Here is a 24,575-nt window from a genome sequence, read left to right as displayed (position 1 = left end):
CTCTGCGGTGGAGAGCTAGCCGCTAGCTTGCTGCTCGGGCACGCTAAGAGCTAGCGTTGCCCCGTGTCTGCAGGGGAACCTGGCCAGGGGCGTTTGCATAAGGACCAGGACGCAGTCAGGAGGAGGCGGCTGCACCCAGCCCATTGTACGGGCCCCAGCAGGCAGGGGACACGCCTTCAGCAAGCCTCAGGCCACAGCAAGGAGTGAGGTTCTGCTCCTGCATCAGTGCGGGAACCAAGGCTCCGGCACCGTGGGAGGCTCGGAACCGTAGGACTGGGGCTTCTTCTTCCATATGGAAAAACAGGCTCTCGATGGGTGTGGCGGGGCTGCAGCAGCGGGCGATTGCGTGAGCTCCACCCAGCCGTGTGCTGGCGTTGGCCTGGTGCGTTGCTCGCCTACCAACCGGGACTCTGCAGCCCAGTTCTGCGTTGCTGTGGGAGGTGTGTGGGGGGTCACACCAGGCAGCCGCAGCAGTCCCATTGCCGGAGCTGCGACAGTGGCTTGCAGGGATCGCATGAGACCATCAGAGCAAGAAGCCCAGGTGAGACCGGCCCAGGCCTGCGTGCTGCCTCCAGCGCTGAGCGGTGGCTCAATGCGGCTAGTGTAATAAAGCCCCGAGCCCAGCAGCTCCGGTACTACCATGGTGACAGAGGGTCGCTAAGTAACAGACACAGCAGGCACCGGGTCTTTGCCATTGCCGTGCTGGAGACTAGCGCGACACGCCCGGCGTGCTGACCCCGCGAGCGCTGGGTCAGAGCCAGCCAGCTGGAGCGGTGGCCGGACGTGGGATGTGAGCAGGAAGGCAGGACTTCTGGAAGTGGCTTCCCCCTGGCCAGAGTCACCTCCGTGGGGAAACGCGTGAGCTGGACAATGCTCGTGGGTTGCACCCTGGGGTTTGCAGTCCGTGCTGTGTAGGGTGCCAGGCTGAGAGCTTTGCACTCCTGCGAGTCACCCCAAGGACTGTGAGCGAGGTGGACTCCTCCAAACATCATCCCCTAGCCCCCTGCATCCCACTAGCCGAGGGAGCTGTGTCCAGCGAGGGATTCCTAGCAGAACCAGAACTGACCTCGCCTAGGACGTGATGCTGCTGCCGGACGGGGGATCCCAAAGCGTGGAAGGACCGTTCCCTAGGCTGGGCTCACAGCTGTGACTGCTCACTGGAAGGCTGCCAGGGGGAAACCGAGCAGAGAGAGACCACGGAGTTCGCTGGCCTGCACCAGGCAGCTAGCCAGGACCCACGGGGGAAAGGGGGTGGCTGCAGGGCGCCCAGCTCAGAAGAAAACAAGAGGCTGAATAGCTGAGGATGTGGAAAGCAGCCGAACTCCCAGGACCCACAGAAAGGACGGAGGTGCGCCGGGCTGGCAAACCCGTGTGCTGTGCCCCATCGCATCCCGCATTCTCAGCAGCAACTGGCTGAGTCAGTGCTTGGCTGGGAGACCGTCAAGGCCCACTCAGCCCACTGCAGGGGTGGGTGCTGGTCACTCCCTTCTCTGAGTCACGGTGGCATGTCACAGTTCAGGGCCACTGCACCTGGATTCCCAGTCCCTGGTCCCCTCATCCAGCCCCTGCACTGCTGGAAGAAGGAGGTTTCCTATCTCTGGAGGCTACACTGTCTCCCCTGGCAGCGACGTGTGCACCCTGACAGGACGCAGCGGCTAGCAGCCCCATGTCAGTGCTGACCCTCCCCTCAGACACAAAGAGCATGACCCCTCTGGGCAGCCTCCCTAGCTCATCACGGAGGAAGCCGGAGGTTTTGGCAACTGGGTCCGGAGCAGTTGGAGATTTCTGGCCCCCGGGGAGACGTAGGGGGACAGCTTGGGATCAAGGGGTAAGGCACATTAGCTGGACTCTTCGGCTCGGATGATCAGCAGGGAGATAAATAACAATGCTGATGTTTAAAGGAACATCACTAGGGTTCAGAGTTAACAACTAACTGAGAAGAACAGGGCAGTTCTCACACAACAGAACTCTCATTTCAGGCTCCCTGCAGACTCAGGAAGACGACGACGCAGCAGTTAGACTCTGTTTGCATCTACGATTTTCTTCACAACCACCGGGGCTGGCATGATCCTTCTCTCTTTTACGCAAGAGCGGAGGCTTGGGAGCAGAATCCCACAGCACAGAGGGGATCTGCAGCTGCGGGAATCCAGGTGGCCTGGCTTACAAGAGGGGTCATTTATGCTTTCCCTTGTGACCACACCGGCCTAGCTGGGTTCCCCACCCCACTCCATTGTTGGGGGAGCCCAGCAAACAGATAACCCTCCAAAGACCAGAATACTTTGTGCCTTTACCAGCGAGTTTATTGACAGGACCAGAATCAGTCGCATCAGCTGTTTCTCTTTGCCAGCTGCAGGCCTGGGAGTTGCCCTAGTTACTGTAACTCACCAGATTGCTAGCCAACTACAGGGAGAGAGGGGAAGAGGGGCCGGAGCACCATCCAGAGAACCCCTCCTTTCAGTTCCCAGCCGGAACGAGGGCTCCCCCCGACCCACAGCAGCTGGTCTGACTTCTCTGGTTCCATACCTAAAGCACTGCAAAGCTCCGCAAAGGGCTCTTCGCATGTGGGTGCTGCACTCAGGAGGCCACACCTGTAGGCAGAACCCAGTTAGCTTTGATTTAGCTAGATCAAAGCCAGCTTGAGTAACAGCAGCCGCGTGGGCGGCGGCACAGGCTAGCTGCTGGAGTCAGTACCCAGGAAGGGGACTCGGGAGGCTGCCGTGGTGACACTGGCTGTGCTACTCGAGCCAGCTTTGATCTCGCTAGATCAAGGCTCGCCGAGACTGCATCTAGCTAGATCCAGATTCGCTCGGGTCTGCCGACCTGGGCTTGCAGTCACACCTCGTATTGCAGCACACCCTGGGCTGGGCTGAAATCCGCCCCAGCGAGAGGAGACCCTAGTTGCCCTCAGCTCCCATTTGGCTTCCCTGGGATTTCAGGGCACTCAGCATGAACCGGCAAGTGCCTAGGCCATGCAGCATCAGGCATGGCCTAGCTTGGTCCCGTCCGGAGCACAAGCAAGCACAGATAACGCGCAGACGGCTAAGGACCAGCATCCCGAGGCCAGCGCGCTTCCCTCTGACCCAGGAGCGGCTGGAGATCACGCCAGGACGGGGTACGTTGCCGCGCTCGTCACCCCGCAGTTGTTGTCCTGCATGGACAGGAGGATGTAGCCGTCGTTACCCCAGAAGGTGGACCAGGAGTTTTTGATGAGCCAATAGCTCTCCTCTTGCAGGACCCCGTAGCCCACGGCCAGCACCGCGTGGTTCAAGCTCCTGCTGGTATTCCCTACGGCCGAGAGGAAAGGAGATTAGCAAAGGGGCTTCTCGTGCTGCTCTTAACCCCGCTGCGGTTACCCTCCCCCCCAGCATCTGGGCTCTTGCATTCCCAGGAGGCCAAAAGACAAGTCTCACGCAGAGAAACAGCGTCAGCCAGCCAGCCACAGCAACCCTGGAGTGATCCGCGGGGGCAGATCCATGGATACTAAGGCCCATAGAGACCATCACGCCCAACTAGTCTGACCTCCCGCCTAACCCAGCCCAGCGTGCCCCACTGAATCGTTTCTGCATCGGATGCCGCGGGTTGGGACTCTCCCGAGACGTAGCTTCCTCCCCGGTGTGAATCGAATGCCCTCCTGCAGGCAGCTTGGAGAGTTGTACAGTCAGGTCTATTTTGCATGGGGCTGTGCCAAGAGGGAAGGGCGGTATCAGCCGCCCGGCTAGCCTCGTTCTGCCAGGGAAGTTATTTGGGGCACCTAGGATGGACTGTGATTGCCCCCTGGTGGCGGAGCCTGGGCAAAGCTCTTGCAAAGCTCTTAGCACAGGGGGGTGGCGCATTGCATTGGAAGACCCCCGAGCATTGCTCCAGTTATCCGGGATTCGTCAAGCTGGAGAAGGCAACACCTTTCTAAGAGCTATCGTTGGGGGCTGGGGAGGTGCGTGATCGGAGGCAGAAGGGAGGCAGGAATGCTGGGGTGCCACCGTGACCGAAAGCACCGCTGTATTCCCCACCCGCCCCGACACACTGTTGTGATCGTCTTTATACCGGATATGCCTTGTGAGGTCTCATTTGAAAACTAACAACTTGCTGGTCAATAACACTCTGGTGAAAGATACGCAGCAACATTCTATGTAAAGTTATGAATTCCCCCTGCACGATGTTAGCGTACGGTCAAACCCCCACAGCCTCCCTAGGCAAGAGTTGTTAAGCAGGTCTGGCCTGAACAAAGCAACATGGGTTCACCTCCATTTACATGTAAGTAGTAAACAGGGCCCTGGGGCTGGAGACACAGCAAGTCTGCATTTCAGCATGCACCGGGGAGAAGGAGCCACCTTCACCAGCAGATCCCATGTCACCTTCTTTACTGTGTGAATAAATGTGGCTTTGAGGGGGAAATCTCAGAAGAATCTACTCCAAATGGTGAGTGGATTGCAAAAGTGAAGGGCAAAACTACCCAAGGGATCTCTCCCTCTCTCACACACATCTGAGATGACAAAGGAACCAGCCGGGGGAGATCCTGACCTGAGAATTTGGGCAGCATTGTTGCTGGGAACCTGTCGTGAGGATTTTACCTTGACCCAAGCCTCGCTGGTGAAGTTTTAGCTGCCAGAAAGTGTTTTAGCTTTATTTCTCTCTCAACCATGTCTGACTTCCATACCTTAGCCTTGCGCTCACTCAAAACCTCCCTCTTTGTAGTTAAATAAACGTGTTTTATTTTTAAACTAAACTAATCCAGGGCTGTGTTTAAACCAAACTGTTTGGTAACTCCGGTTAAAGTAGCCAATTGTTGAATATTGACCCCTTGGGGACTGGTAATAGCTGAACCGTCCAGGAAAGGGCTGGGCAGCGCAGAACACAGGTTTGGGGGAAAACCTCGGCCTGGGAGTGTGTTGGGGTCACCCCGTGAGCAGTAACCCAGGCTGGTGGAAGCCGGAGCATGGCTGGACCAGCGCTGCAGCCGTACACAGACACTCAGTCTGTTTGTCAGCAGCCCCGGTTGGGAGCTGCCACCCCAACGTTGCGGGGCAGGTGGTGACACAACCCCTCACGGGGCTGGATTGCACCCCTGAACGGGACGCCCAGCCCTTGGATTTCTAGGGTCTCTGCTGCCTCCCTTCAATACACCTTTGGAGTCCGTGGAAGTGATCAGGGGCCAGCCCGGCTCTGTGCTGCTTGGGTGCTCTTCAACCTGGGGAATGTCCTGCCATGCACAGAGGTGGCTCCGTACAGTTGCACTAGAAACCAGCACCCCCAGGCTGGCAGCCACGTGCGGCCCCCTGATGATTTTCCCGGTGGCACTGGGAGAGGAAGGGGGTGCCCGAGTACAGAGAGCAGCGTGATGCACTAGAGCCCACCCGGCCCGTGGTGCTGGAGCCAGCAGAGAAACCCTCAATGGAACAGAACAGCCTGGGACTCTCCTGGCCCATGGGGGTGCACGGCCACCCTGTCTCCTGAGCAATCCGGGATCCAGCAGCCCCTGGCAAAAGATCACCATGACACAGCCTCCCCTACTAGCCATGCAGTCTCGTCCCACCGGGAGCGCCACGCGGCTGGCAGGGCTGGACTCACCACACTGGGGATCGTAGTAGATGCCGTTGGAGTAAAAGATGAACGACTTGAGGGAGGCGTCGACGCTGACGGCCACGGGGCCGTTCTTGAAGATGGCGGCTCTCAGGGCAGTGACGTCGCCGGCCGGGACGTTGACATAGCCCGTGATGTTGGCGAGGAGCTCAGTAGAGTTGTAGTGGCAGTATCCGTTCTAGGAGGCAGGCGGGACACTGGAGTTTAACTGCGGTAGGGTTTGAGTGTCCCCGTCCAGCCAGAATGCTCACAGAGCAACCCCCATCCACCCCCTCACTGCAGCCAAGCCTGGATAAGAGCCAGAGGATGCCAGCTGATCCTTGACACGCCACCAGCTCAGACCCAGCCAGCCAGTAAACTCAGCCCTCTCCTGCCTGATCAGCCCAGGGAGAACCAGCAGCGGTTCTGGCCGCTGGGCCGGCCCATTAGTGGGACACTCCACGAGGCCAGGAGAAGGGTTCGGTGCATCTGTTAAGCTCTGGCAGAGCTGGGACATGGGTGGTCTGGCCTAGCAGGTAGGACCAGGAGGAAGGCTTGGTGGGAGTCAGGGCTCAAGCCCGGGGTCAGAGCCAGTCAGGAGTGTAGGCAGGGATTGCAGGCGGAGTTAAGGATCAGGAGCCAAGCCAGGCATCAGAGCCAAGGTCCAAATCAGGGACCAGAGCAGGGCTTGTGGTGGCAATACGCTGCACGGACAGCTTCCTGGAACGCCCTCCATGCTTAAATAGAGCCCGTGGACCAGTCAGAACTGCTGCAATCAGGTCTGCGCGGGCAGCACTTCCTGTGGTGCTTATTCTCCCAGGGTTTATTCATTGCAACGCTGCTGAGAGTCGCACCAATCCCCCGGCACTCTGCACACCTGGGTTCTAGCCTTCCGGAGCCTTACAAGTCCCCTCTCATCATTTAACAAAAACACCTCGGGGGCCAGGCGCTGCAGAGGGGCTGTACCGAGGGTTACGGCACTAAATGGGAACCGTGGAGAAGAAACACTCGTGGGACTCAGAGCCGAGTGGAGCAGGTAGGTTTGCTTGGATCTGAGATTTCTGTAACAGGGAAGAGAACTCTGAAGCGAGGGGAGATTTCAGGATCTTCAGATGCAATTGCCTGTCTATCCGTTCCTCCAAGAGTTTTATACCACTGCCCGTCGCTGTGGTATCAGAGCACCTGCCATGTAAAATCAAAGCCCCGGCGCATTGTCTAAAACTGGTTATAATGTCAAGGATCGGAGGTAGGAGAACATAGTAAGTTGCATCACGACGGAGTGGGGTCCCTGGAACGTTAGCCAGACTGGCCCTGCAGCCCCCCTCTCCTCCTGCAGCCCCAGCGCTGGGTGGCCCATCCACTCCACAGATACCTTCAGAATTCAGACCGCTAGTTCTGGACTACATCCTGCCTTCACTGAAATCAACGATAAATCTCCCGTTGGCTTCAGTGGTGCAGGATCCACAAGGAGCACCAGGAAATTCAGCCACCAGGAGTCCGTTCAAGCTAGATGTTGACTGGCCTCATCGCCTGCTATCCCAGTGCCCAGCCTGGGCTCTGGGCGCTGGTATCCGCTCAGAGGTATGAACCTCTGCCTGACCCCGCTAATATCTAGGGTATGCTGGAGACTCATCTCATGCCAGGGCCCTGCACAGTGCGTGGAGGGATGGATTTCGCCTCTTCTGGCCGCGTCAGAGCACTAGAGGCTGGCGAACGGAGGCTCACAATATCCATTGTCTGGGTCAGGGGAGGAGCCAGGACCATACCTGAGACTCACCAGCTACACAATAGACATGCTGTGGGGCGGGGGGGAGGGGGAATCAGCTGCTCCCAGGATCCCATCCCAGGCCACTTCCATCTTTGCTGGGCCCTGCACCAAGTTCTCCCGTCAGCAGCCCCAGCCCTTTGCCAAGGGAGCCCACAGGGTTCCCTGGGGCTCTCGGCGTCACATCCCCCCTCGGTCCAAGGTCACGCTGCACGAGCAGGTCAAACAAGTTCTCTCTGCGGCTCCCCAAGCAGGTGCCTAGAAGAGCAGCCCAACTCACCTGGCCCCTGTATGGCCCGTAGGCCTCAGCGCTTGGTATGCCACCATGCTTCTTGACCCATTTAAAGGCCCGCCAAGGGAGGCCGCCGTCGCAGCCGTGGTTCCCGAAGCCCCAGGAGCAGTCGATCAGGGCTTGCTGAGACAAGGGGGTCAGGCCTCCGGTCTGGGGAGGAGAGGAGGGCAGGGAAGGGCACAGAGAATTCAAACTTTAACTTCACCGTCCCCTTTACGTCAAGGCTGACACATCACACACAGGCTCACCAAGACCACGTCCAGGGAGATACTACACCCCCCTTCCATGCTCTGGGGACCGCTCTCCCTCCATCCCCGGGCTGGGACACATGGACCGCGGGAGCTGTGTCTCGGGTGAGCATCATCTGGTCAGCGATGCCGGTGTGGCCAGCCAGAACTGCTCGAACTGGGGAGCACCTGGGGCAGGACTCCAGGCAGAGTCACACCCGTGGGGCTGAGAGCAGGGACTCTCCAGTCAGTAGCTGAGACTAATCTGCTCTGGAGGCCGCGTCTTGTGGTTAAGGCACTGGCCGGGACCACAGGGGGTCTGGGTTTGATGTCTGGCTCATTGTGTGGCCCAGGAAGTCACTTCATCTCTCTGTATCCACTTCCCCATCTGTTCCATGAGGATAGCGGTACACACCTTCTCCTACCCTCTGCCTTGTCTCTGCAGAGCGTAAGCTGTTCCGGGCAGGGGCTGTCTCTGACTGTGTGTGCGTACAGCTCCCAGCACAAAGGGACCGTGATCTCAGCCACGGCATCTCGGGGCTACCACAATACATATGAGAGTTGAAAGACCCACAGTGGGGGGTGTCTTGGCTGCTCCACCCTGTGGTGTTATCCCTGCTCGTACAAGCTGTGGGTGTGACGAGGAGGCAGCCGGGTTGTTACCTTGAGGAACAGGGCACCTTCTAACCCTCCGGTAGCAGCAAAGCTCCAACAGGAGCCGCACAGAGCCTGGTCCTTCACCGGGGTCACCGCGCCTGGGGGAGAGAATAAGAAATGAGCCCCGTGCAGTAGAGAACTCAGATCTTCCACATTTCAGCTCTCTGATCTCCCTGGCCCCTGAACGCCTGGAGTCACCAGCCACGTGGCCTCTTTACCATGAGATGGCCGTTCTTCACCCCTCTTCCCCCTGGCAATTGCCACTCGCCCTGCTCCCCCGGCCCAGGTGCCTCGACACCCTGAAGAAATGCAACATGAAGAGCAAGCGGAAAACTTTTGGGTCATCTCGCCGGAGAGCAGAGGCCCAAGCACGTGAGCATGAAGGAGGAGTCCAGTTTCCATCACACTCCCGGTACCAAGCTATCACTCGCCCTGCAGGAGTCGGGATTATTCGAGTGGGAGGCCAAAGTCAGAGAGGAGTCTAAGCTGGTGTCGATTACACCTTCCGGCCCCCTCAGTGTGGGAGTGACGACTCGGGATACATCGACCCTGGAGCTGGAGGGGTCATTTCCACCTCCAGGAGACACACCCACGCTAGCTTGGATCCAGCTAACCTGCCATCTCTCCCCAGCCCAGCCAACGCTGGTTAGTCTGACGCCGTCATGGGAATGGACTGAAAGGGCCCCCAGCCTGTCTCTTCTCCCCACCGCGCTGACCTGGGAATTCGCCCTACTATTCCTCAGTGCTGGGAGCTGGGAGTGATGCTCGACACTGCCCCTGTCTGTCGAGTTACGGTAAAACAACTCGTGCCAGGAGGAGCCCTACACCAGGGTCACCATCTCCAGAGCAAAGGGCTCTCTGCATTAACTGACTCCCGGAGCCGAGCGCTGAGCACTGGCTCCCCATTTTGTGGGCTCTGATTTACTACCCTCGGGAGCCCCACAAGCCCCACCCTTCTTCTCCCCAGTCCTCCTCTCTGGGGCGGTGCTACAGCCTACAGCAGCTTCTCCTAGCTGGGCCCCTCTTTGCTTAGCCCAGGAGTTCTCAAACTGGGGGTCGTGACCCCTCAGGGGGTCGTGAGGTTATTTCGTGGAGGGTCACGAGCTGTCAGCCTCCCCCCCCCCCCCCGAACCCGGCTTTGCAGCCAGCATTTATAATAGTGTTAAATATATAAAAAGTGTTTTTAATTTATAAGGGGGGGGTCACACTCAGGGGCTTGCTGTGTGAAAGGGGGCACCAGTACAAAAGTGTGAGACCCACTGGCTTAGCCCTCTTCCTGCCTGGGCGGGGAGAGGTCAGCAGGCAGGCAGCCCTGCTTCCCCAAGCCGGTGTCTCTCTCTCCCGCTGGGAGACAGAGGAGGCAGCAGATATCCTGCCTTCCTTCCCAGGGCTCATCCGGGCTGGCTGCAAGAGGGGAACCCTGCCCATGTCCCTGCTTCCCTCCAAGGCTCTCTGGGTCCTGGGCCCTTAAAGAGACAGACTATTCCCCTGGGACCATCTTCCTCTCCTCCAGCACCTGCCTCGGCCTTTCCCTAGGGCTTCATCCACCCAAGGAGTCCCACGAACCCTAGAGGGACACGCCATGGAACAGGGCCCGATTGACCCCTAGCCCTTTGAAGGGGACAGTCCCCCTCTCCCAAGCTCCATCCAGGCCCCAGCTAACAGGATGGCAGCTGAAGTCTGAAGCAGGGAGCCGCCCAAGGCTCTGGCAGGCCTAAGAGCTGCATTTCAGCCTCGCCTGGAGGCCGAGGGTGTCCCCCACTTGTCAGGGGACTGCAGGAGAACAAGGACTTGGGGAGGGAAGGAGCCCCAGGGATGTGTGGACAATGCGGACGCAGGTGGCCTTCCTCACCGTACAGCCTCCAGTCCAGGCTCTCCGGCAGGATGAGGCCAGCGTACGGCGCCCGTGGGAACGGCTGCCCGTCGTCGGGACTTTGGTCCTGCAGCCGCCCCCGCAGCATGGCCATCTCCTCCGGGGTGCGGTCGGCCAGGTGGTTCAGCGCCAGCCTATAGGGCAGGTTGGCCCGATTCTTGGAGTGGATGTACCTGGGAGGGGATGGATGATGTGAAGAGAGGGGGAGCCGGTGGTGGGTAGCCCTAGGTGGACCCGGGCACATCCCTGCAGCAGCCCCTCACACACACGCACTCAAATAACCGCAGTTTGGAGATATCCCATCTCCTAGACCTGGAAGGGACCTTGAAAGGTCATCGAGTCCAGCCCCCTGCCTCCACTAGCAGGACCAAGTACTGGTTTTGCTCCAGATCCCTAAGTGGCCCTCTCAAGGATTGAACTCACAACCCTGGGTTGAGCAGGCCAATGCTCAAACCACTGAGCTATCCCTCCTAGGTCACATGACAGCCAGAGCACAGAGTAGTCATCTCCCAGGACATGCATCTCCTCCCCTCTCGCTAAGAAGCCTACAGCTGATTGATGGCTAGAGACTCAGGGCCTGATTCGCACTTACCCCCCATCTGCACTGCCAGAAGGGTGAATGGGGGGAGCCTTCATTCTAGTTAGGAGTGGGGAGCACGGGGCGGGGTGGAGGGCCCAGCTGTCTCTGGCCTTCTCAGTTCTCTGTGAGTTCTCAGAAGAAGCGACTCAGGGCAGAGGGGTGGAGTCCCGGAGAGCCGTCTTCTAACCCACCGAGGGCCGGGAGCAAGACGAGGTTTCCTGCGCTGGCATCGGCCCGACACTGACATTATGGGAAGGGGCCAGGATCAAATTCATCCCGTGTCGCTCGGGGCTGGGCCTGACTCTTCGGCACAGCCAGGCCGGGTCAGGGGAACAAGGCTAATCTGGCGTCGCCACCCCCCACCATTCCCCGCCCCCTCCCTGAAAACCAGCCCAGGAGCCCAGCCGCCTCGCCCCGACATCCGAGCTCCCGCACCTCATGTTGTGAATGAAGGTTTGTGCCCTGCGCTCGAGCTCCTTCTCACTGCCGTACTCCTTCCTGTACCCCCGCCAGGAGTGATGGAACATCTGATGGCCTCGATCCGCCTGCCTGCCCACGAAATCCCACATGGGGTTGGCGAGGATCCGATGCTCCACTCCGTCTCCCGGAGGAAACTTGCACTCCATGTCTAGGACAGAGCCGGAGGTTACGGCACATGCCGGAAAGCCATTGCTCACAGACACCCGCCGGCAATCCCCCTGTCTCTGTACCGCCCCCTGCAGATCCCACAACCCAGCTGCATCTTCACCAGGCCCCGTAGCTTCACCAGGCCCCATAGTCCACACCCCAGGATCCAGCCCCAAGGAACACCGCACCCCCAACGCCATGCACTGGTGTCTGATGAAAACGAGGACCCTACCCTGCTAGCACAGAGCCCTGCCCTGTTTCCCGCTGTAGTTTTTGCTAGCCAGGCTGTATCCCCTAGGCCAGGCACAGCACTGGCCTGCCCACCAGAGCCTTCCTGGCAGGGCTAGGACATTGGCAGCTGGGTGAAGTACGTGCCTCTCAGAGCTGGGAATGAGAGTAGCTGCATATTCGAGCCAGTGGCTGCTTTCCGTGTCCTAGACAGGTGCAGCCCCGGGCCAAGAATGCACGGAGCGCCACACGTCAGCCTGAAACAAACCCTTCGTTCCTGGCCCAGAGCGAGATCCACCAGAGAAGCACAGCATGCCAGCTTTAGCCTATGGGTCCGTGAGGACCGGTTCAGCCAACGCGTCTGCAGGGGGTCAACAAGTCACCGGGCCCCCTCTGTCCCAGGGCCCCGGGACATGCCAGTGTGAAGATCACTGCTCATCGGTGTGAATCCGGAACTCCCTGCCTGGGCCACATTTCAGGGTCTGTTTAACGGGAAACCTCCATCCGCTCTTGCCCCAACACACAGGGCCAAACCGGCACAAATCCAGAGTGACACCATCGTTCTAGTGGGACTCATCTGATCTCTGGGGTAAATGGACACAGCCCTGGACCAGGGGCCCGCCCTGCTCCCACCCAGGGCATCGCTGCATGGGGAAGGTGGGTGCTGGACTGAATGGCTCCTCAGGGGGCCTGGATCTGCTTGTACCAGCCTTAGCTGGGGCACAGGCCGTGAAAGGATTAACCAGCCGTATGTTTCCACGTCTCTGATCAGTGCAAACACCCGGCGATTTAGCAGCGTGGAGACTTGGCCACTCCTGATTGACTCACTACACTGCGATGGTTTCCCTCGGCCTGCAGGAGTGACGCGAGTGGGCTCATGTTCCCACCTCAGCTCCTGCCCATGTTTTGTGGCTTCTTCTGGCAGCGTCCTGGCTCGGAGATCCCGGCACTGGGTCCCCACCGGACTCAGGTCACGTCCCTCCCTGCCCAGGCCCAGGAGCTCCAGCTCCCTCCCTTAACCTGAGGGACAGTTAAGCATTTCCCCAGCATGGAGGGAGGAGGGGGAACGGCCACTCACCGCGTGGGAGGTCCAAGACCTCGGCTGGGTAGCTGCGGGCGAAGCCGCTGTAGTCGAGCTCGTACTTGTCGTAGTGGGAGCCCAGCAGGCTGTTGAAGCCCCGCATCTCGTAGTGGACGGGCACGGGGCCGTCGGCGGAGCTGGCCACCCATAAGGTGTAGACGTTCTTCTTCTGGCCCCAGTAGGACACGTTCTGCCACACGGTGCAGAGCTGCCCTCTGTAGGTCTCCTCCCGCACGGGCTGGGGAGGTGACATTACAGTTGCGTTTCTCAAACTGGGGGTCCTGACCCAAAAGGGGGTCACAAGGCTATTGTAGGGGGGTCGCGAGATCACAAAAAATACTGCGCTCGCCTTTAGATCCTTTGCTGGGGTTCCCACATTTCAAGTTCCCAACTAGAGGACACTGCTGGGGAGAGAGGGAGCTGGTGGGGGAGGGTGGATACCACAGCTGCAGCTCTCCAGCTGCCCAGCGCCGAAGGCAGCGCAGAAGTAAGGGTGGCAAAACCAAAGCACGCATTTGTTCATATTTCAAAAATGAAAACTGAATGTGCAGGACGATTTCAGGGCCTGCCTCAGTTTCCTGGAGCCACAAATGAAAAAAACGCTGTGCTTCCAAACAGCAGCACCTCTGGCAGTAAGTGTCCAGATACGTGTTTGTATATACCTGTGGATAAAGCCACAATCCTTGGACAATGTTATGATAATTGCCCCCAATCACTGGAAAAGGCTCCCAGCTCCCCAAGCTGTAGCCTGTTGTCTATTTTCTTTCAGAAAACGTGTTTTTTAAATGTCCCCGTATTTAGTCCCGAAAACTCTGGCTTGACGCTTTTTGAAAGTGCTGGGCCTTCAGTGCTGGGCACCTGACGAACAGAACTCTGGCTGCAACCGGGCATGGTGCACGGCTCTGCCAATGCACCTCCCGCCCGACCTGCAGCAGTTCTGGCCCTGGCTCCAACAGAGGCGCTCCCAGCCCCGCCCAGTTGTGGGATGGACATTGCAAAGGCACTGCCAGCTGTGCCCTCGGCTTCCAGGCCAGGCAGAACCGACCCTCCGGAGAGTGGCTAGCGTGGGTGGAATTTTATTTCACCAGCAGCTGCGGCGCTTGGGGGAAGGCGGTTCAGTCTCTCCCCCCCTGCCCCTGATTCGGGGCCATGCATTCCCTAAAGGAGCGGCAGCAGCAACGGAGAAACTGCTTTCCACCCAGGTGCGCTAGGGGAATGCCAGGCGTCAGCCCCTCCGCGCCTCTCCCTCCAGGCGGGACCGTGGCAAAGGACACTGGGAGCGCTGGCGTGACTAGACCCAGGCTTGTCCCCTGCATTCAGCTTCTTCTGAGCCCCCAGGGAATGGACACAGGAGAGGAGCGCGTATGGGGGGTGGCTGGGCTCCTTGTTCGGACTTATCCGGGTCTAGCAGGCTTGGGGAGACTCCACTTCCTACAAGCTGCCTTGGCGGGGTGGGGGGTGCCCAGCTGAACCAGCAAGACCCAGGCCAAAGGACTCCGTTCGCTGTGAGCCAAAGGACTCCGTTCGCTGTGAACCAAAGATCTGACCTGCCTTTTGCCAGGCCTCACCTTGAAGCCGTCCATCCTGGGGAAGACGCTCTGCGGATAGACGCGCTTCCAAGGTCTGCCGCTGATCCGGAAGCACTTCCGGACGTTCAGCTCCAGCTCCGTGGTCTCTGGGGTGATCTTGTACAGGGCACCAAACAGCTTCTCTGCCCCGTATTGGAAGGTGACCACTTGCCCTGGGAGGCAGGGAAGAGACGCGGGAAGGTCAAGACATTTCATGGGCCCAGCCTCAGGTGAGGGAAGGCGAGAAACCGCCGGGGTCTCCACCTCTCCCTGGGCAGGCTGAGAAGGGGGAACGGTACCGAGGCTCTAACTCTCAAGCTGAGGAGTGTCACTGTCCGTAGCTTTTCAGACCCACCTGGGGCAGATCCCGGGGAGGCGGGAGAGCAGCCCTCGGAGCTGGTGTGACACTGAGCTCCCTGCAGCCAGGCCATAGCCACGGCTGGCTTGGCTGCCCACCGGCACCCAGCCATGCCTGGCTAAAGAGCCGAGGGAAAGCGAGCACCAGGCCATGGAGAGCTGGGTGTTCCCCTGCCAGGGAGCGGCACCTAGCGCCTCCCCCCGGCTATCCCTGCTGTGCAGCAAGAGGGGAGAGTTAGGAGGGGAGACGACTGACAGGGAGCAGCAGAAGTGCTCTAAAAGTGTGGGGGAGGGCATAGGCGCCTGAACCATGGTCCTGCCCTTGCCCCCCCCCCCACAAGGCCCCACCCTCGCACCACCCATTCCCCTTCCAAGGCCCCGTTCCTGCGCCATCTCTTCCCCCCCCCCCGCTTGTTCCTTTTTGCCCCCTCCCCCTTATGGCCAGTAAAAAGGGGGAGGGGCATGGCCCTGTGCTCCCCTCCCCCGGGTCTGGCGCCCCTGCGACTGACCCACCTGGAGCAACTTACAGCCCTGTACCACCTAGGGTGCCTTGCACCCCCTCCAGCTGACGCCCATTTGCAGAGGTGGAGCATGCGCCCCCCCTTGCACTTGGCCCTCTGCCTGGGGGGGACTCCCGCTCACACCCCGAGGGGGCCAGGAGAAAGGGGAACCAAGGGAACACCAAGCGCAGTGAAGTAAATGGACGGGCTCCTGCTGGGCTCCGGATCAGGCCCCAAGTCGAATCAGGCTCCCCTCGTGCGTGGCTTGGGAGGCGGGGGCATGTCAGGCTGGGGGGCGGGGTTTTCCTGGGGCTCATTTGCAGCATTCAATACGTCACCTCTGAGTGTGGCCCCAACGGTGGGCCCTGGCCTGCCGCCCGGTGAGGAGCAGAGAGAGGCCAGGTGCCCAGCACACCTACCGTGGTAGTACTGGATCTGGCTCTTTCCTCCCGTCTGGTTGTACCAGGCTTCAAAGGGCTCCCGGATTTCAGCGAACGGCAGGTCGATAACCCCTGCAGGCCACCGGAACAGGAGCCAGGTTAGCCCGAGTCCGTGCCACAGAGACAGAGGGACGAGGCCCAGAGTCATCGTACAGACGCGCCCGATTCAAGCCACATGCGGTGCCGGGCGCTGGGCACACCAGGGTACTGGGGCCAGCTGCCCGTAATGGAAGTTAACCCAGGTCAGAATTCCCATTCTGCCCCATTTCACACCCAGAGGAGTCCGGCCTCCGTCAGCGAGAGCTCCCAGAGACGCAGATTTGTGCGCCCAGCTGCTCCCTGTGTCCTGAGCTACGGCTGGAGACCCAGACAGCTCCATGCGTCCCCCTCAGAAAATGCTGCATTGTAACACCGCAGCGAAAGCAGCCACCGAGCAGCCTGGCCTACCGGCGAGGAAATTAGGCCAAGCCACTTCACTCTCCGCGGCACTGCCGCTCCCTCCCATCTCAGAGCCCCTGGCCAGGAAGCTGCTCGCTGGAGATTTCCTCCTTGCGCTCTCCAGAGGCCGGGTTGTGTCCGGGACCCTGTTCGGACTCTGGCCAATTGGTGCCCGCATCAGAGAGAAGGGACAAGGGGGAAGTTTTACTCATGCCAGCGAGCCAGAGCCAGAGTGGTGCACAGTGACCCGAAAGCTGCCCCCCCCCCAAGGAGCAGCTGAGGATTCCCTGGGTGAGGGGGAACCCTGGACTGGCAGCCTCTTCTGGCTCCGCCACCCCCCATTCGGGCACAGGGCTGGTTGGGAGGAGGAAGAGAATGGGTGTAGAGCATGACATTCTCGCTGATTTCTGGTTGATGGGAGACAGTTCTAGCGGATGAAAGTCGCAGCAGCCACAGGGCTGCTCTAACTTGCACTGGGGGCCAATTCATCCCCCAGCTGGCTTAGAGGACGTGTACACACGCCAGCTTCGATCAGGCTCGTGTACTGAAAACAGCAGGGTCACCGCGGCAGCACGGGCTAGCTGCCCATGTGCCATCCTGGCCAGGATCCTAGGTACGTGAGGCAGCTCGCCCAAGCCACCATCCACGTCGCTATGGCTACCCGGCTTTTTTCGGGTGCTACCTCGACCACAGCTAGCGGGCGTGTTCCTAGAGACGCCCTGGCCAGCTCCCCCGGCCCCTCAGCCGTGCTTAGCGGGAGCTGCGCTCCGTCCCAGGGGAGAGGCCGGGACAGTGAAAGGGGAATGAAGGCAGGAGGGGAGGCTTCTGGGAAAGGCCGTTGCCGTGGCCATGTTAGTCTAGCCGGTTTGCTAAGGTCGAGATAAAGCCCCTTTTCTGGCTGGCCGTGACCGGGGCTGTTTTGGAACAAGGAGCCAGCAAACAGGTCCCAGCTGTCCCTCGGATTGTGTAAGCAACAGAACCAGCCTCTGGTCTCCTGACCTAGACCGCTCCAGTGGCGTACGGGGCTGCTTTTCTGAATCTCTCCCCCCTGTTCCTTCCCATTCTCTGCACTGATTGTATTTTTCCTCTTAACAAAAGACACCGGGCGCGTGGCAATACCCCCTGGAGCTCCAGTCTCACCCAGGAGCCTAGACCGGGCATACTGAACAGCGCCGGGTATGTGCCCGTTCCTGGGCAGTGTTTTAAATGAACAAAAGGACTTCCCAGTAATTGTAATATACAGTCATTGCCTCTCTCTAACAGGGAGGCAGCATTGCCTAATGGCTAAAGCACAAGCGTAGGACTCAGGAAACCTGGCTTCTATTCCCGGCTGTGCCACTGATGGGTGACTTTGGGCAAATCATGCCCCCTCTGTGCCTCAGTTTCCTGTCAGATGGGGACAATGATCCTGATTCTCCTTTGTAAAGCACTTTGAGATCGGATGATGAGAGCTAGGTATTAATTAACTATTAACTGCCTGGCACTGCTGCAGAATGGACACCAGTGGGTCTGAGGAGCTAGCTAGACAGGCCAGTCCTGCCATCGCCTGTAGCTATCGCTTAGGCTGATGGTGGCATGGGGGTGACAGCTTGACAGACAGACTCATTAAGACAGTCCCTGCCCTGCGGAGGAGTTGGGGACTCAGTCGGGGGCCAGACCCTTGCGTCCGAGGGGCTCTGTGTGGACACACGGGTCCGGCGGCACAGATCCAGCTGTAGGCCTGAAGCCCCAGAGCTCAGTGTTGCAAACACAGCGAGCAGTGCCCATGGGGGACTCAGGCGTGACAGGCACTGGGAGACAGCAGGCAGAGGGTTGGTTTGTTAACTTGCTTACTAGGGGATGAGGCTTTCCTGCGTCCTTTCCCTTCCCATACGCTGGCTGGCTGGCTGGCTTTGTCTGAGAATGGTGGGAAAGGATCTGATCCTATCTAGATATTGACATGGCCCCTGCCCCATAGAATCTCAACTAAAAACAGCAATGGATTCAGCCTCACAACCCCCCTGGAAAGTACCATCATCCCCGTTTCACAGATGGGGAAACCGAGGCACAGAGCGACGCAGCGACTTGGCCAAGATCACATGGGGAGAGCCACAATTGAACCCATGACTCTTGAGTCCCGGCTCAGGGCATTAAGCACAAGACCCGTCCTCCCACTATGGCGGAAGAAGAGTTTCAGTGCTAAGAGGTGACCGGCTGGTCTCTGTTAAGTACAACCGTGATGGTCCAAAACATTCCCCTTGGGCCAGAGCAGTGCTGCTGGATCTGGGGGGAGGGGAGATTGCTGGAGGACACTAGCTGTGTTTATAAGGAAGTGGGCTGTAGTCCACGAAAGCTTATGCTCTAATAAATTTGTTAGTCTCTAAGGTGCCACAAGTACTCCTGTTCTTCTTTTTGTGTTTATAAGGGGTGTTTTCAATCTCTCTGGGTAACATTAAGGCCTGTTGGGCCCCAAGAAGGCTCCAAGCCGTGGGGCCCGCACATTTGTGGCACTGCACAAACCATCACTTCTGGGGCTCAATTTCCCCATCTGCTAAGTGGGGACAAGCCTGGCTCCCTACTTACCAGAGCAGCTGAGCAGTTTAATTCAGCAAGTGCAGCACGGATCAGAGGTGCCAGATCAGGGGTCAGGATTACCCTGAGTGGTTCCTACCAGAGGGCAGGGCAGCGCTGTTTCCGTGGTCGAGGCATCACCATGAGATGCACACACCACAGCCATCTGCCGGAGGGAGAGCAGGCTGCGATCCCCAGACCCCGACCACAGAGTACCTGGCCCACTCACCTGAGACGTGGTAGACGTTGCCAAAATCAGGGACCGTCCATCCAGATGTACCCCCGGCTCCTGTAAAACAACGATCAGCATCGGACATTTCCCTCCCCAAACCCAGCCGGAGGGGCTAGGAGTCAGGGAACCTTTCCAGACTAGAGTGCATTGCAATCAGCTACCCACCTCCCTAGAGTTCAGCAAGGCACTTAAGGAAGAGCTGGTCTTTAATTACACGATCGCACGGAGGGTATTCGGGTGCTTAATGTCAGGCATGTGCTTAAACGCCTTGCTGAATCGGGGTCCTACCAGGGATGGGGAAGAGGAGTTGTGCCAACCCAAGATGGGTTTGGTTACACTCAGAGCCCTTTGTTATTAGCATTTGCTGATTTCCCCCCTAAAACTCCCATGGTTTTGAAAAAGCCACAATTCGGGTTCTACTGATTTTCATCCACATTTTGGCTTTTTGGGGACCAGGGAATTTTTCGCTGGGGAAGTGGCTGGGGCCACGCCGAAGGGCCAACAGAGTCAGGCAGGGCCGGCTCTAGGCACCAGCGCTCCAAGCATGTGCTTGGGGCGGCACTTTCCAAGGGGCGGCACTCCGGCTCCTTTTTTATTTTTTTTTATTTTTATTTTTTGCCTGGGGCTCAAAAAGCCAGGAGCTGGCCCTGAGTGGAGGTGAGCTGCAGCGGTGGGTGGTGTGGGAAGGGCCACAGGAAGTAACCCGGAGGGGAGGGCGGCAGAGGAACCGCCCCCCCCCAGCTCACCTCCGCTCCACTGCCGTCTGCTCCCCCGAGCGCGCCGCCACTCCGCTTCTCCCTCCCTCCCTCCCAGACTTGCCTGGGAGGGAGGGGTAGGAAGGGAAATGCGGCGTGCCCGGGGGAGGAGGTGGGGCCGGGGATTTGAGGAAGGGGTTGGGAAGGGGCGGAGTTGGGGCGGGGCCAGGGAGGCACAGGAAAATATTTTTGCTTGGGGCGGCAAAAAACTTGGAGCTGGCCCTGGAGTCAGGAGAGGCCGCATCCCCTGCTGGCACCTTCAGCGCAGCCCCACGGCACAGAGCCCTGTCTGCTTCCCCTGTCCGGACCCTTCAACGCAGCCCCGTCCCCTTCCCCTGCACACTGGGAGAGCGAGATGGGCTGGCAGCTGTCCAACTGCTACATCATGAGTAACTCCCCCCCGCAGCTCCCACCCCCGTCAGTACCAAGCACCCCTGCCCCCGCTCCCCACCTCCTGCCCTTCCTTTTCAATTTTTCACCAATTTTCACCCGTTATTTACATTTAGGAAGAAACACTCCCAGGCGATTTCAAACCAAATAAACCCCGAAAATGAGGGGCTTAGGGATACCCCCCATAAACCCATCCCAGCTCCTGGGCTAGCATCACACCATTGTGGATGCAGCAACACCGATCTGGCAGGGGTAGCGCTTTGCAGTGCGGATGCTCCGCGCAGGCGAGGCTAGTCCAGGATAACTCTGCAATAACAAGAGGGGTGATCTTAACTGGGGCTAAAAGCGCAGTGCGGACACAGCCACTCGGGTTTTAACTCGAGTTCAAGTCCAGGTTGACCTAGCGGCTTTCACTGGAGCTGCTAACCTGAGCGGCTACTATTTTAACCCAACTTAGCGCAGTCCCGTTAAGAACATGCCTTTTGTTTTGCGGCGAAGACCGGCTCTGAGATGCTCTGGACAAAAGCTCCTGGGGATGGCAGGTGTGTGTGTGTGCGTACATTATACTCACCGCTCAATAGGCAAAGGGCAGGCAACAGAAGAGAGGCCATTTTCTTCCAGAAGAGAGTTTCCATCAGGTCTAGAAGTGGGGAAAAGGGACAGGAATTAATCACATGAATCATCTCTCTGGGGAAGCGCATCTGGCCACCGGATCTGCTGCATCTTCTCTAGCCGGCATCACGACCAGGTATTCTACTCCTAGGGCCCTTTATAAAGCATTTTCTAAGCCAGGAAGGGAACACAGCTCAGCGGACTTGCCTGACAGAGCAAGGAGCGGTTGCATTTCCATCCCAGCATGCTTTGCAGGCCGCTTGTGCGTGGTTATGCCCTCACAGGTGAAATGCAGCCACCTCTGGGCGGGGCATGCCGGCTGCTTGACAGCTTGTAGCAACATGGATGGCAGTTTCAGGGCAGAACCAGAGGAAGGAACCTGTGTGGAGCTGACATTGCCAGGGGATTTAGGGAGGCGGAAGGGAATTAACCACATTGGGTGTGACTGGGACTCTAGGGACATCCTGACTGCTTGGGAAAGAGCCACCGGGGTATGACAGCCACAAGGGGGCAGTGTTCTCATTCAGTGTCTCAGCTAGAAACAGCAAAGTACCACACATAAGGGGAGAGCACCCGCTACTGAGCCCCCTGCCCTGCTCGCTTCAGCACAGCGCCCCCTAGTGCCATGCTGGGGCATTGGGACCACTCTGCCTACAAGGGGAAGACCCCATACTGAGTTCCTGTCCCCACTCCCCACCCCCTAGTGCCACATTGGGACAAACAGACTGTGAGTGGAAAGCGCCCCCTACTGAGCCCCCAGCCCACTCTTTGCAGCACAGTACCCCCTAAGGCCCTTTCTACACTAGGACCACTTTGACAGAGTAGCTATACTACAGGGGCAAAGTGCTCCTAGTGGATGGAGCTTATACTGGCAAAACTGCACGTTGTACTTGTATACCTTATTCCAGCCTCCCTAAGTGAAACAAGTGTGGTGCATTGAAACTGGGTAAAAACAACAAGCTATCACTTTAACAGGAAGGGGTTTCCTGGTCCTGCTTGCAAGCTAGGGGTCTCTGTAGGGAAGTGTGCGATCTAGGGCTTCAGCATTCAGTCTGCAAAGGGTCAGCCTAGAGCAAAGTGGGGTAAGTTGTGTTTCTCTGCTTCAGGACTGCTTTCAGGCTAACTGGCCTGGAGTCACTCAGGTCATACAGCTTGCATTTTTTGAATATTGGCACAACATTAATACTCCTACAGTCTTCCGAAATTTCTGGGGAACAAAGGTCTCCTTAGCCAACTCTTTTAGGATTCCTGGTCCAAGTTATTAGGGCCTGCTGATGAGCTGGAAGAAGGTAGTTCGTCAATCCTCATGGTATGAATACATCATCCTGCTTCTTCCCAAATACAAAAGAGAAATATTTACTGAACCCTTCCTGCATTATTATTAACAATTCTACTATCTCCATCTAGTAATATGCCTATACTCTATACCATTGCTGGGATTTTTTAGTTCCGAATATTCTTTTAAAACTCCTTATTTTCCTTATTCCTACCAGATATGGATTTTCCATGATGTTTTTAGCTTCCCTTATCAATTTTCTACACATCATAACTTCTAATTTACATTGATTGCTATGTCGCCTTTCTTCCGTATATCATATGTTGTTGTTTTTTTTAATTTCTAAACGCTGCCTCTACTTCAGCACTGAACCAGAATGGACTTTTGACCAAAGTTGTCCTCTTTCTTGATTTGGTAGCATGGCTTTTTTGTCCATCTAATAAAATCTTCTTAAAGAAGTCCCAATTTTCATTCACATTTTTCTTTCTAATTTTTTCTCCCAATCAATTTCACTCAAAATGCTGCTCATCTTTGAGAGATCAGCCCTTTTGAAGCACCAAATGTATATATTACTGGTTGGGCCTGCCCTCTGTGTGTCCATAGTGAAATAATCAGCTCACGATCACTGGTCCCTAGACAACCACCACCATCCAGTTCTGCAACTCATTAATCTTGATCTGTCATAATGAGGACCAACATAGTTACCTCATGTTGGGTGCAATACTTCCTGCAAGCAATACAAATCTATCATTTTAAATACCTGGAATGATGTTTTATCACCAGCTGCATGAGACCTCCAGCGTATGTCTCCCAAATTGAACTGCCCCATTATAGCACCATTTCTGCCAACATATTAAACACCCATCTGTAAGGAGTAACTCATCCTGTTCTCTGGTTTGATTCGCTGACCTGTAATATCAAATATATAATTTTTTCCTCATCAATGAGAATTTTTAATTCCTCCTACTTGTTACCCAAACTCCTAGCATTGGTATGGAAGCAATTGAAAATCTCTTCACGTTTTTGCCACATCAGTTCAAGATGGTCGGGACATCTTGAGTTTGAGTTTTGTACTGCATTTGCCTTCTTAGCACCCTCCCCGTTGCACTGGTGGTTTATGCCCTCAGAGCAGCTCCAGCTAGTCTCCAACAGAGAAGATTAGTCCCCCTAGTTGTGAGATGCAGACCATCCTGTTTGTACAGCCCTCTTTCCCACTGGAATGTGGCCCAGTGTTCCACAAAACCAAAACCTTCAGCCTCACACTGGTCATACAGCCAACAGTTCACCTCCAGCATTTTCTGCCTTCCCTCAGAGAAGATCATTTGGCTTTTTCTTTTCTTCTGCTCCCTTCCAAGTGCTTGAGGTCTTCTATAATCTGTGTAGTTCTATGTGATGCCATATCATCATCAGTGGAGACAACTTCATAACCCCATCCAATGCTGGGGTTACCGCTCGTATCTTCACTGCGTGAAGATAGCACACCGCCCTACCATCCTTGTGTCCATCACTGAATTCTCCTTCTTCTCTTCTTAATACGGCGTCACCAATTGTTTACATTCTTAGGAAGGTAGAAGAACCTGGCTTGGTTGCTGCTTATTTCAAACCGCAATAATACCCTTCAGGTATGTCTCCTGTAGCTTTCCTCCAGAGACACATTCTTCCGTAGTTGACTTGTTGAGTATCTGAAGATGTTCTGATACTTCTACTCAGGTTGAATGCCTCCTGGCTTTCTTTCCCCTCTTGGTCACAAACAGCCTGTCCACCTCTTTGGTTCCTTCTATATCCAATTCCTTTATCACTGATCCTTCCCCTTGTGGCATCTGTGAAAATGATTTCCAGCTCTGGTTGTCCAAGAAGTCTTTGTTTTTTTGCAATTTATGCTTCCAGACCATGTGTCTTCTCCTCCAGTACAGCCACTAGCTTGCACTTCATATCCCAGGTATCTATTCTGTCTTCTGGCAGAAAGGAAAACATAGCACTTCCAAGGTAGGTCCCAGCATTTGTTCTCTCCTCATCTATATCTGCTGCCTGGTGGAGAGCCATACTTAAAACAGTAATCACACTCCCTCTGAAATTCGCACTGTTTGCTCCTCCGATTCACGTCAACTGACTTATACACTAAACATCAGGGCTCAGCACCCTCCCTCGCCAACAGGAGCGAATAACTACTCAGACTCCCAACACGGCTCAAAGCCAGAGATCCCAGGGACAAGGCCCTCACTGAAACACAAACAGACCTTTGCACCAGGCTAGTTCAGGGGCTTGGAGCCCATCCACAGAACCTCCACGGAGAACAACCAGCCAACACATGGGACGAACACAACACTCGCCAAGTCCCTCCCGCTGCAGACATAGGCTCCTTCACCCCCTGAAATATCCAGATTTGCTGCTCCTGTGACCCCGCTAAAGGGAAGGGCTGGTGGCATGGGCCACAATTTTTCACAAATAAAAGGTTCCAAGCCAGGGAGGTCCATGTTTCAGCTACATGAGAAGAGCTTAACAGTCATGGGGACACATCACCAAGCCTTGTTTTGTCACGTACCAGCCAGTCAAAACCCTGTTCCTTTTTCA

General features: G+C 57.0%; 1 protein-coding gene across 1 annotated transcript; it reads right to left on the bottom strand.

The window, feature by feature from the left end:
• Positions 1–2,587: 2,587 nt before the first annotated feature.
• LOC128827619 (digestive cysteine proteinase 1-like) lies at positions 2,588–24,077 on the bottom strand. Its single transcript, XM_054011559.1, has 11 exons — positions 20,688–24,077; positions 18,969–19,028; positions 15,731–15,823; positions 14,455–14,627; positions 12,884–13,124; positions 11,386–11,578; positions 10,350–10,543; positions 8,504–8,595; positions 7,602–7,763; positions 5,566–5,755; positions 2,588–3,285 (listed from the first exon to the last, which is right to left on the bottom strand). The coding sequence occupies exons 1-11, from the start codon at positions 20,815–20,817 to the stop codon at positions 3,098–3,100; spliced, it is 1,716 nt and encodes a 571-aa protein (XP_053867534.1). The 5' UTR covers positions 20,818–24,077; the 3' UTR covers positions 2,588–3,097.
• Positions 24,078–24,575: the final 498 nt, after the last annotated feature.

The sequence above is a fragment of the Malaclemys terrapin genome, chromosome 22, assembly GCF_027887155.1.
Source record: "Malaclemys terrapin pileata isolate rMalTer1 chromosome 22, rMalTer1.hap1, whole genome shotgun sequence".
NCBI lineage: Eukaryota > Metazoa > Chordata > Testudines > Emydidae > Malaclemys > Malaclemys terrapin.
Note: the sequence above shows the minus strand (reverse complement) of the source record. Positions and strands in the feature narration are given on the sequence as shown.

Bases quoted from the DNA above. Each gene is read 5' to 3' on its own strand.
- LOC128827619 (XM_054011559.1), bottom strand. From the start codon at position 20,817: ATGCGCTTCCCCAGAGAGATGATTCATGTGATTAATTCCTGTCCCTTT. The intron at 11,579-12,883 runs GTGAGTGGCCGT...GCTCTGTCCTAG, and splicing joins GGTCTTGGACCTCCCACGCG to ACATGGAGTGCAAGTTTCCT. The intron at 10,544-11,385 runs GTGCGGGAGCTC...ATCCCCTCCCAG, and splicing joins ACCTTCATTCACAACATGAG to GTACATCCACTCCAAGAATC.